Source organism: Stigmatopora argus, chromosome 8, assembly GCF_051989625.1.
Source record: "Stigmatopora argus isolate UIUO_Sarg chromosome 8, RoL_Sarg_1.0, whole genome shotgun sequence".
Lineage (NCBI taxonomy): Eukaryota > Metazoa > Chordata > Actinopteri > Syngnathiformes > Syngnathidae > Stigmatopora > Stigmatopora argus.
The window spans coordinates 15,492,146-15,504,772 of NC_135394.1; the positions used below are offsets into that span (position 1 = coordinate 15,492,146).

Sequence of the window (12,627 nt, forward strand, 5' to 3'; positions counted from 1 at the left end):
AAGGGACTGGACGTCTATAGACGTCAAATCGTGTGGCGACCAATCATCCCCCTGCTCTGAATTCACTTGTAAATGTCCAATCCCCTTTGAAGTAGGAGGGCGGCAGCGAATGAGTTTTCTTTCGGAAGTCGAAAATTGTATCGGTGTCACATCAGTCATTTTTCTTATTTGTTTTCTTTCAGTATCGGAAGCCAAAAATTCGAATTGGAATTTATTTTACAGTATCGAAAATCAAAAAAATTGTATCTATGCAACGTAATTTTTTTATCAATTTCTGATATTGCTGTCAGTTTAAAAAAAAAAATAATCGGTCCAACACGAGTCAATTTTCTTTCAATATCGGAAACCAAAAAATGTATTGGTGTAACACTAGTCATTTTTATTGTTTTTTTTGCAGTATAGGAAAACCAAAAAAAAAATGTATCTCTGCAACATGTAATTTTTATAATTTTCTGGTATTGCTGTCAGTATCGGAAGTTTAAAAAAAAGTCATCGGTCCAACACTAGTCAATTTTCTTTCAAGATTGGAAACCAAAAAATTTATCGGCGTAACACTAGTCATTTTTCTTGTTTTTTTTTTTCAGTATCGAAAACCAAAAAAATTGTATCTATGCAACATGTAATTTTTATCATTTTCTGGTATTGCCGTCAGTATTGGAAGTTTCAAAAAAAAAATCCTCAGTCCAACACTAGTCAATTTTCTTTCAATATCGGAAACCAAAAAATGTATCGGTGTAACATTAGTCATTTTTCTTGTTTTTTTTTTCAGTATCGAAAACCCCCAAAAATTGTATCTATGCAACACGTAATTTTTATAATTTTCTGGTATTGCTGTCAGTATCAGAAGTTTAAAAAAAAAATCAGCGGTACAACACTAGTCAATTTTCTTTCAATATCAGAAACCAAAAAATGTATCGGTGTAACATTAGTCATTTTTCTTATTTGTTTTAAAAAAAAATTCAGTATCGAAAGCCCCAAAAAATGCTATTGGTTCCTTCTGTGTTTATTTTTTATGCGAAGCCAAAAATGGTTTCAAGGCACAGTTGTCATATTTTCTTGCTTTTATTAATGGGAGCCAAAAAATTGTATTGTTGCAGTGCAGTCATTTTTCTTACTTCTTTTCTTTCAGTATCCGGAATTGATTCCGAAATTCGGCCGCGAGGCAATTAGCCACGCACAAATCCCACGTCTCACTGTGGACTCGGTTGACTTTCAGGGTCAATCCCGCGTGCGCCCGTTCCTTTTTCCCCCCCCCCCCCACAGAGGAAGCGACGAGGACGCCCGCTACCGGATTAATGAGGACCGCGTTTTGGCCCTGCGGGTCCGGGGACGCTACGCTAGCTTAAACGCGAGTGGACGTCCAGCCGGGGAAGTCTCCGTGCACTTGAAGACTTCCTGTGACACATTGAGGCCACACGTCAGGTGATTCTACGCCGAGTGCTAAAAAGAAAGGCCTGAAATGTTCATGGGAACTTAACTTAACTTAACTCGCTGGCTGCCATTGGCGGCGATTGGACGTTCTCATCGTCAATGCCAACAAAAGAGATCATTGAGGTAAATATCGTTAGCCCATTATCTTCCCAGTCCCATCTTTTTTCCCCACAGGAAGGAACCATGGAGATCATGTAATCAAAGACCACCTTGATTCAATTTGAAAGAATTCAATTATCATGCCTGAGTACATTGCTGTTTCAAATCTGCGGACTGCGGGCTAGTTGAGGCCCGCGGAACAATGTTTTGTGGCCTTTTAATATTATATATTTTACCATGGACAGTAAAAAATATAGTAATTCCCAATGAAATCCGATAAGTTTTAAGAAAAAGCTAATTTCTTTAAAATCAATGCTCAACATGCTAGTTAGCATTGAACTGCAATTCATGTATTGCAATTTTCCTCTGCAGTTTTTGCCATTCAAATTGTTTTAGTAAAATGTACATTACGGACATATAACTTATTTACCAAAACATACCGCATTAGATTCATGCCATGTTTTTGTGGCTAACAAAGTTAATGCTAAGCCTTGCTAACATACACACTAAACTATCGGCACTTCAAGCATGTTGTTCTCACCTCGTTATGATCCCACAATTAGCATCGCATCACAATTTCTACATACACGGTATTTCACATTACGCCTATGTAATTGTGGCATTCATTTTACACCATAGCCGAATTAAATGGTCTTGCACATGTTTTAGAAAGGTGTAGATACAGTAATCCCCTCGAATATCACGGTTAATGTAGACGTTTACATTTTTGTATGTATATATATATATATATATATATATATATATATATATATATATCATACCTGTCAACCACTGCCGATAACTGCCCTTATAAATGATTATGATTTCCCTTACAAACCCCCAAAAAACCTTACAAACAGTACGAGTCGTACGGTGTTTGTAAGGTTTTTGGGGGGTTTGTATGGGGAATCATAATCATTTATAAGGGCAGTTATCGGCAGAGGTTGACAGGTATGATATATATATATATATAATATATATAATTAATTGCAGAAAAAAGTCACTAAGTAGTGAAGTCGTGATAATCGAGGGAATACTGTAATAAGTTCTACCACAAAAAAGACAATTTTGATTTCATACATAAAACCTATAAATGTTTCTTGTACGCAGTATTTCACATGATGCTTATGAGTACACTTCACCTCAGATGTTAGCATTGAGCTAGCAGATATCTCCCATAAACTCATCTCATTTTGATGTCCGTTTTACAGTGGACTGATACTTCCAAACGACAGCGTCAGCGTCCTTGGCGGAGGTACCGGCCCGCTAATCTCGCGAGGTGAGTGGACGCCGCCCTCGCGGATTAAAGCCGTAGTGGTCCGGGGCTAATCTGATGCAACGCACGCGGGTGCGTCTCCTGCGCCAGAGAGAGGGAATCGGCGGAGGGCGGGGTGGCCAGTTGCCATGGCGATGAAAGGCCCTTCCGAGCAGCTGCTGATTGGCCCACAGCGCACAGCACCATTTTTTCCATTCTTAACAACCCACACGCACCCAGGAGATCCAATCACCAGACGCATTCCACGCCGCTCTACTGCGCCTCAACTCAGCTTCTCGTGGTTTACGGAGCAGCCAGCCGAGCAGGTCCATATTATTATTATTATTATCATCATCATCATCCTTAACTGCATGATCAATATGTAGAGGGCGGCTTATATGGACCACAGTGCGCGTGTCCGCTAAATTAGCCACCTGAATATTTTATCAGCATGTCCAGACCGCATGGAAAACACACCGATGACCTCATCAGGCTGTTTGTGGTTATTTACCGTTCAGAAGATTCTGCTCGTGTGCGGTAAAGGAAGCTAGCAACACGCTAACGGAGAATTTTTTTTTTCTGTTTTCTCCAGATGGTCCGCATCGGAAGACCGTCGTCAGCAGTTGACTGGTAATTGTTGTTGTTACTATATTGGGGTGAAGTGAAGTGTGGTGGATGTTGTTGTTGTTGGATGATATGTGGGTAAATGGAGGTTTTTGTTTTGATGCATTTCTCTGGGGTTTTTTTGGTCATGTGTACACTTATGTTAATTTTACTGGATTTTATGAGATGTTTTAACTCACGGGCTGCCATTGGTGTGCCGTTTTTTTAAACTGGGTTTGATTGATTTAATTAAAGGACAGTACATATTAATGAACATGTACATATTCATACCTGTCATCCTCGGCCAACTGCAATTCCCCTTATTAAGCGATTTTTAAAAAAATTGTACAAATGGAACGTGGCACATATTTACTAACATAGGTCGCATTTAAAAGTCTAAAATGTCCTCCAAAGTGGACGGGGTGCCAAATCAGTATGCACTAAATTGAAGATTCTGTAGATGTCGCTGTGTGACGCTGACTGCTTGACTGTCTGGGTACATTGCTTACTGACGCGCTATATTTATATAGTGAAAAGGCAAATGTGACAATGTTAGCAGTCGACGATGACATTTTACGTCTACTAAAGTGACCAAAAAGATCCAGTTTACAGCCGAAATGGGTAAAACGAAATCACTTTTACAAAAAAAGCTTCTTAAAAAAAATCCCACTATTTGAATTGATCAAAAAACATAAAATACGGGAAAAACGTAGAGGTTGACAGGTATGCATATTCATGTTAATGAATGTAAATATGTAAGTTTATAGCCAAAGGCTAATTTCTATCTTTAGTCCCTTGAAGGGTTGACAGCAACATTGTCCAACACACATTATACCAACTCAGTATAAGGTTTAGTCGCCCCCCCCCCAAAAAAATTGCGCCCTAAGCAGTCGCCCACATTGCTCATGGCAAAACCTTTCTATGGTTAAACAAATTTTGTGTACCGATCTTTTTGTATTGAACAGCAGGAAGCGCTACTAGGATGCTCTCCATTCGCTGAGTCCAAGCATCGAAGCGTGCACATTCTTCCACCCGGCATGAAGTCAGACGCCCTGACCACCCCCCACAAACCAGGAGAGGGACAAACCACCGGCAAAAAAGCCACCGAACGGAGCACGGCGGCCAAGGCGAAGACGACCATCCGGGGGGCGCCCGTTTTAAACGGCGCCGGGCGGGACGTGGCCCCTCCGGTTCGATCTCGCGTGACGAAGGAAGCGGAGAAGGTTCAACCGGCGAGCAGGGTCAGGACCTCCCCTCCGAGCTGCGCATCCAGAGGTCCGAAGGCCCCCCTTGCAGCAGGCGTTTCGCCGGAAAATGGCAGCAAGAGCCATCATTATGCTGCAAACCCGTCCATTCCAGGTACTTAATTGTTGTTTTGACATTATTTTTGTTCGCTTAGAGGGGCCACATGCAAAAAAGTGCATTTTAGTACACTGGTCTTCAACCAAAAAAGCTTCCTGCATAAAATTGGCTGTATTTCAGTGACTAAAAATGAAAAATTAAGAATTGTTTTTTGTTTTTTAGGTACTTCATCTGACCGAAATGTTAAAAAAACACAAAGTAAATTTCAGAATCTGTGATTTTGGCGACGCCAGTGGACAAACTGGGTAGTGTAACGTTTATTTCCTATGAGGATCTGCGCAATTGTCATAAGATCCTGATCTCCCGGTTGCCATATTCTGGGGAAAAAAGTAATTTCAAAGTACCCCTCTGGTCAGTCAGTATGTAAATTAATAGCAAAGGGAAAAAATACAATGACAAAATACATATATCTTTTATATTTTCATTTATGTCCTCTTTATTTTATTACTATTTTTAATTTGGGCACCCCAGATCTTAATGCTCCATTGTGAAGCAAATATATCTGGCAACCCGAACGATTTATTGAGCTCTTCAATAGTTTTGATTTGCTTGCAGTACCATTTACGGCCAGCGAACTTACTTATGGCTCATTTACATTGAGTCTCTCCGAAGCTTTTTCAAACAGATCTTAAAAATGTGGAACTGGAATCTGACTGTTTGTTTTTCTGTAAGATTTTTGTCATCAAACATGTAGACAGGAAAAGATAAAGCACCCAGTCTGCTATCAGCGAGTCAGCAGCTGCTCAACCGCCGACGTCTAAGCCCCGCACAGCTGCCGTGGGGTTAATGGTAGAGCGCAACGGGGGGGAGGCGGGGGTCCATTTGCCTGACTGAGCATTTTGAGATTTTGCGCTTAAAAAAGGCCACTAAATTCCAAAGTCATCACCGATAGCATTAAGCTGACCTAGCAATGCCTCTGGTATCAGAGCGTAGCAGGCGAACGCCAATCGTCAGGCGTTTGTCCTCAACGACCTCTTCCGATTTACGACGCTGTTTCAGGAACCAAACCCAAGCTGCAGGCCAAGCCGGCGAACAAAGTGCCGACGAGCAAATCGGATTCGACCAAGCAGACCAGCAGGTGAGTTGGCGCAAATCACAACAGTCAACAATTTCTAAGAGACAAACCTTTTGTGTTTTCCGTCTTGGTTCAGCAGTCCCGCTAGTAGATCCAAGGCGAAAGAAGTCGGGAAAGTCAAACCCGGAGCAGCAGAGGGCGCAGTGGTCGGAATGGCGAAAACCAGGAGCCAAGGACTGCGAGAAAATCACGGTTAGATTCCACATACTACGATTTTGTCATTGAAGAGGAAGTGAAAAGGCCACTTATTTTTCTAAATAATTAACATTGTGCAAAATGTAAAACCTATTTAGATCATGACATTGCGTTTTGAAAGGAATCATGAGTTAAAACGGGTAAACTACAGAAGATTTGTAGTATTTGGCAGCTCTATTAAGGTTCTACACTTTGAAAGGCTGAATATTGTCCCTGTTTGGCGAGTGCTAAATTGCAGGACTTGACGTGGATGGGGGAGAAAATAGACGGATCGATTCGTCTCGTATTGATTGGATCAGATCGGTTGCAGCGCAGGAAAGGCAAATCAGAGTCGGGATGTGTAGGATTTCTGTCTTACTGTATTTTCTCGCATAGATGCTGTATTTGTCACTCAAAGAAATGAGGACTGAATCCAGGGTACGGCTTATATGCGCACAAATTAGACTTGACAGCCACGAAACGCAAGACAATGCGGCCAATGTGGTCATTTATTCCAAAATAGAGAAAAGATAAACAGATAAAACGCTAAACACAATTTATGTTGACGTCTATGAATGAAATTCAAGAAAAAAATCAACCGTATCGTGCATAAAACGTAAAAAAAAACTCATTTGTGCCTGTCATTGCTTGTTCAGGGGGCCGCACACTTCCTGGTTGTACTGCTCACATGACTTCCTTTTTGAATTTGTCTACGTGCAGCCAGTAGGAATATGAAATCCAGCAATTGATTTATACAGTATCTCAGAAATACCATGTGCAATGATTTTTCTTAAGATTTTTCCTTAAAAGTAACACATTTGTACTCCCTATTAAAACCATGAACATGGAGGTGAAAATTGTGAATCAGGGGGGGGGGCTTATACGAGAGAAATGGTCAAATTCTATGATTTTAAAGCAATTTTAAAGGTACGTCTTAAACGCGGAGGCACGGAATATGCGAGAAAATATGGTATATTTGTATAGCATGTGTGAATTTCCTGTTCACAGCCGTCTGTCTGCTCATTCTGTCGTTTAGCGCTGAAGCATGGAGCTCCTGTTAAAAAGCAGCTTTTGCCCAGGAAAGATTTGAACGGCGTCAAATCTTCACCGAGCAAAGCAAACGGAGAAAGCAACAAAAAAGTCTTAACCGGAGCCTCGGCTAAATCTTCTACCAAACCAACCAAAGCGTCCGCGCTGCCTTTTAAGACACCGTCGAACAAGTCGCCACCAAAGTTGAATAAAAGTACCACAGAATCCGAGAGAGCCTCGACAAGATCGGGATTAGCTAAACATGCTAAAGGACCCGAAATAAAGGAAAATGCTCAACGTTTAGACTGGGAAAAAAACGAAGAAGAGAAGGTCGGCGGCTGTGAAGAAGCGAAAACGGCAAGTCAAGAGCAAGATTCCGTTAAGAAGACAACTTTGTCTCCTTCCGCCGTCCAGAAGACGGCGATTGTATCCGATGGACCGCAAACGGACAAATGCGTCGGCGCCGTGAAAAAATCCGAAAGTCCGGCGCCCGTCGGCTGTCCGAGCGCCCCCCTGGAAGACTCCTGGGGCGCCGTGCGTCCGCAGATAAGCCCCGCCTCCGAAACGGGCAGCACTCACTCCACCTCCTCGGACGACATCAAGCCGCGTTCCGAGGACTACGACGCGGGGGGCTCGCAGGACGACGACGGCTGCCACGAGGGAGGCACGTCCAAGTGCGGCACCATGCGCTGCCGCGACTTCCTGGGGCGCAGCAGCAGCGACACCAGCACCCCCGAGGAGCTCAAGCTGTACGAGGGCGGCGGGGCGGGGCTGAGGGTGGAGGTCCGGCTACGGGGCCGGGAGGTGGAGACCACCAGCGAGGAGGAGGGAGCCCGGCGACGCCCGCCGCCCCCGTCGCACAAGGAAGGGCGCTCCGGCGCCCCGGCGATGGCGGAAACGCTCCCGGGGAATCAGACGTCGGAGGACGAGGACGAAGAGGAGACGGAGGAAGAGAAGTCCGAAGTGGAGGTGGTCCCCGCCCGGCGTCCCGGCGAGCCCTCGCCTCCCTTCGGCGGGATCGTCAACCTGGCCTTCGACGACGACGGCGCCGGCGAGCGCGGGAACGAGGCGGCGGACTTTCGCTCCGGCTTCCGCCGATCCGTCTTGCTCTCCGTGGACGAGTGCGAGGAGATGGCCTCCGAGGAAGGCGGGGCCCGGACCCCGTGCGACGTTTTCGAGGGGGACTCCGCCGCCCGCCAGGAACCGGGCGAGGAACCCGGAGACGAGGCCATCCGGGATGCCGCCGGAGACCCCCCGGCGCAGGAGCGTCCGTGTCACCTGGACCTCCGGCGACCGTTCGTCAACGGAATGAAGAAGGCCGACTTGCACCTGGACTTAAACGAGGCACACGCGACGGGGGGCTCTCCCGCGCCTGCTGCGCAATCTCCAGCAGGTAACGTATGATCTATGGAGCCTTCCTTGATCCCCCTCAAGTCCTAAACCTGACCTAAAAAAAAGGATATTATATCTTAAGACATTCAGGTTCAAATTCAAATCGACTCCATGGGTAAATATTCATCTCAGCGTATTTGAATTTGCAACGTCGATATCCTTAAACCCTGCCGGAGCCCCCCCAAAAAGTTCACCCTAACGCTTTCTATTTGGGAATTTTTGTTGTTTTTTTGTCATGCTACGCTACATATTTCCATCTCAAGATGCCGTGTACGCATTTTAACGCACCGCAGACACCAAAATGGTCATTTTAATGGCAACGTGCGGCAATGCTAGCTAGCTATGCTAGCTTAGCCGTTTAGCGACCATAGCCTCACTCGGAGGGAAAATTGGACGAAATGTGTTAGCATGATTGACGCCCGGTAATGTGGGGGGTCAAACTGGGACACATTATTGCTTTAGGGGGTGTCCATTCTTTTAGAAAATGTATTTATTGTTTTTAGGGTTTAAGTCGTTGCCAATGACAGTAATACATTGGATTGGGCTTCTATTGCTCTCAAAGCTGGGGGCTAAAAATGGACCTAAAATTATCCACGTTTTAAAGGCTTTTCTTAGAAAGTATTAATTATCAGAATTTTTTTTTTTGATTGTTTTAAATAAAAAAAAAAAGGTTAAAAAAAAATATAAATTTTAAGGAAAACCTGAAATTATTCCACTTATATTTCATGCTTAGTTTTTAATGTATGATTATTTCAGTACAAAATCTGGGGTGAATATGAATCTATTTTTTTCGCGTTTAAAAAAGATTTTAATTAAAAACATAAAGGGAGCAAAAGTTAACATTTTGTTTATTTATTTAAAAATATTTATTTAAATTGATTTCTACAATCAAATTTCTTTGAATTTATTTTTTAAAAATATATGAGGTTATATATATTTATATTTTTAAATGTGAAAAATACAGGACTACAAAAATCTTTAAATCTCTAAAAAAAAAATTGCCCATATGGATTTAGAATTTATTTTAATGGTAAAAATAGTCAACATTCTGTGATTTCTGTCATCTTTTATCTTTCATTGACGACTATGACAAATTATTTAAACTCGAAGCATGATTTCTCGGTCCACATAAAATTGTTAAAAAAATAACGGAACATAAATGGGGAAAAAAACAAGTATCATTTTTATCTTTTTTTAATAAAGTTTGACTTCTAGTCCGGAAAATACTACTCCACACAATAAAAAAAAAATGCGATGTTTGTTAAAATGCTATGCATGTTAGCTTTGTTTTTCTTTTTTTTATTCAAGCTAGCAAAATCAATTGGAATAAAACGATATTTGCATCTCCTTGTTGTTCTTTATTTTCTCCTTTTGTTTTTGATCTTATGTATTATTTTGGCATGCTGCTGCTTTCCCTATCATCCATTTTTTGGTTGCCGTTTTTCTTCATTTCTATTCCTTCGTGCCCTGTCCACTTTCTTCTCGACGCTAAAGGCAAAAAAGAATTCTGTCGTTTTGCTCCCGTCCTCCGACTGTGATACGTTTTGACTTTCCTTTTTTGTCCAAACTCCTAAAATGAAAACAATGACGCCAACTGCTTTTAATGGAAGTATTATTCCAAGTTTGGCGCAGTTGCATGGCTTGTTGCTTTGTTTGAGCATGTGGATAATAAACAAAATATGCATTTAAAAATGCTGTTTCTGCTGTAATTGCAGGCGTTTAAGCGGGGGTGTCCAAAGTCTGGTTTGAGGCCATTTTGCGGCCCTGCTGGGTTTTTTTGGAGGTTGCTTGGTGTTATCTAAAACCAAAAATCATCAGAACGGTATGAGAAAGAGTTTAATCTCACTAGATAACACCGAAACAGATTGTGACGATAAAGATATGGATGTAGTTGGATTTAAAAAGCCTGGTAAGTGACAGATGCGACAAAATTTAGCAGAAATTGCTAACAACTCGACCTATTTCAGTTGCGTTCTGTTTTTCGACAGTTAATCTGAAATTCATGACCTTTTAACCCTTTATAGAAAGAGTGACTTTCCTGGACATATTTTTAAATAAATTAAAATATTCCTAGAAGTTGTATATTTTAAAGTGAATAATTATTTTTACTTTTTCAGTTATTTTTTTAATTTAAAAATACAACGTAGGGAAAATTTTTACTTGTATTAACGTAAAATGTTTGTTAGGATCACTGATTGGAAGTTTTATTTTTGCTAATTTAGTCTTCCCATGACCATAAACATCTCAAATACAAGATTTTGCTTGTTTTTTTAATTTGTTTTTCTTGCTGTTGGTTCAAAAATTCACTCGAAAGAAGTTTTATTTTAGCTAATTTAGTGTCCCATAACCGTAAACATCTCCTATATAAGATTTTACTTATTTTTTTAAATTTATTTTTCTTGCTGTTAGTTCAAAATTTTACTCAAAAGTGCACCGGTGGTTGTGCTAATCCTTATATTGGCCTCTAGCATTTGTGCTAATTAGCGCTAGCCTACATGAAATGAGCTGAAAAATGACTTTGTGATGGCAATTGTAGCTGTGGTAGCTTATCTTCCTTTCTAGAATTTGGGCATGATCTCATTTGTTGGGACTATTTTTTTTTATCATTTATATAATTGATAATGGAACTACCGAACCATGTTACATATCTTGGAAAGAAAGTTTGGACACCCCTGCATTAAAGCACGTGGCTCCCTCCACAACTTGAGTCTGCTGCAGGCTTCCATATTTATTTTTCCGCCGCTTCAGTGGCTATGATTGGTCTCCCAAAATGATCGAAAACCAGACCACCAGCGGGGCTGTGATACAGTTTGTCATTTTGCAATATTGTCAATTGTTTTTAGGCGACATTGCTTGTGACAGATTGGATCTAGGCGGAGGCGACCGCCGGCCGACGCCGTCCCACAAAGCAGTCTCTCCAAATAACGAGACGGACACGGGCGGCGCGCTCGCCCGCCGTTCGGACCGGGACGGATCGGGACCAGGGAACTTTGAGGACAAACGTAGCGAGTTCGCCCAGCGGGACTGGAACCTGCTCAGGCAGCTCCTCTCGGACCAGGAGTCCAATCTGGGTGTGATCAACCCGGTGCCGGAAGAGCTCAACCTTGCGCAGTACCTCATCAAGCAGACGCTGTCCTTGTCCAGGGACTGCTTGGACGCCAGGGACTTCCTGTCCCCGGAGAGGGAGACCTTCAAACGCTGGGCGGAACTCATATCGCCCATGGAGGACTCGTCCACCAGCATTACGGTGACCAGTTTCTCCCCAGAAGATGCCGCCTCGCCGCAAGGGGAGTGGACCATCGTGGAACTGGAAACGCATCACTAACGTGTCGAAGAAATATTACATTTTATGGAATTTTTAGTCAACCCTTTAAGAAAAAATCCTTCCGTCTGTTATGTGTGCCGGTATTTACTTCTTGTTGCACATCTAGGCTATGTGGTAATTACAAAACATTTTTTAATCACAGAAAAAGGGTTCATGATTGACCTGTGCCGCTGTAAAATCTTGATCATACTGTTTTAATCGATTCCTCAAAAAAACTATTGTGGCAAGTGTTGTATTTTATGTCATATTACTAAAATAAAACTAGAGTAAATGGTTTAATCCGTTAACAGATGCAAAATTGGCTAGCAAGTATGTTTTCTTTGTGGAGTGAACAGGGACTGTATTGAATTACATAAACAGAGCTAAATGTGGGAAATTTAATTAGTTTTATGTTCAACAGACTGAAAGTAACTGTTTTAGGAGAATATAGTTGAGTTGTGTATTCAAGCATTAGTAACTGCTGAGTTTTAATGCATTTTCAGCTACACAAATGTAAACAGGCTGGGGTAGCTGGCTTGCATTATCCATTGTTTAAAACTTCATAAATATGGCTGTAACTTTTTTAATGACCATTCTCCAATAAAGAATTTAGTCTAGGCAAGGTTGAAGATGACCTTTTAAGACAAAACTAAAAAAATATTTTTAGCAATTCCGCACAGTCCAAGCTAGAAGAATAGATCGCAACTTCCGGTTTCACTTTATTTATTTTTCTTATTACTATAATTTTTTTATTTAAAAAAAACATCTTCCGTCAAAGTATCTCAGATTTCCTTCCGAAATCACAGAAGAATAGCCATAGAAAAATTGAATTTTAAAAAAATAGACACGGTCTTTTTAAACATAAACAAAAACAAAAAAATAGTCGCGACGAGATACCGGAAA

At 41.8% G+C, this 12,627-nt stretch overlaps 1 protein-coding gene across 3 annotated transcripts; it reads left to right on the forward strand.

The window, feature by feature from the left end:
* The first annotated feature begins 1,059 nt into the window (after positions 1–1,059).
* btbd8 (BTB domain containing 8) lies at positions 1,060–12,343 on the forward strand. Of its 3 annotated transcripts, none has more exons than XM_077607816.1 (9): positions 1,060–1,422; positions 2,742–2,809; positions 2,897–3,111; positions 3,378–3,415; positions 4,354–4,747; positions 5,750–5,828; positions 5,902–6,017; positions 7,036–8,421; positions 11,264–12,343. In XM_077607816.1, exons 5-9 carry the CDS (start codon positions 4,426–4,428, stop codon positions 11,743–11,745), a joined length of 2,385 nt encoding a protein of 794 aa, XP_077463942.1. In that variant the 5' UTR covers positions 1,060–1,422; positions 2,742–2,809; positions 2,897–3,111; positions 3,378–3,415; positions 4,354–4,425; the 3' UTR covers positions 11,746–12,343. The 3 variants fall into 3 exon arrangements, with proteins under 3 accessions (XP_077463942.1, XP_077463944.1, XP_077463943.1); XM_077607818.1 differs by having other exon boundaries at positions 5,905–6,017; XM_077607817.1 differs by having other exon boundaries at positions 4,357–4,747.
* The last annotated feature ends 284 nt before the right edge of the window (positions 12,344–12,627 follow it).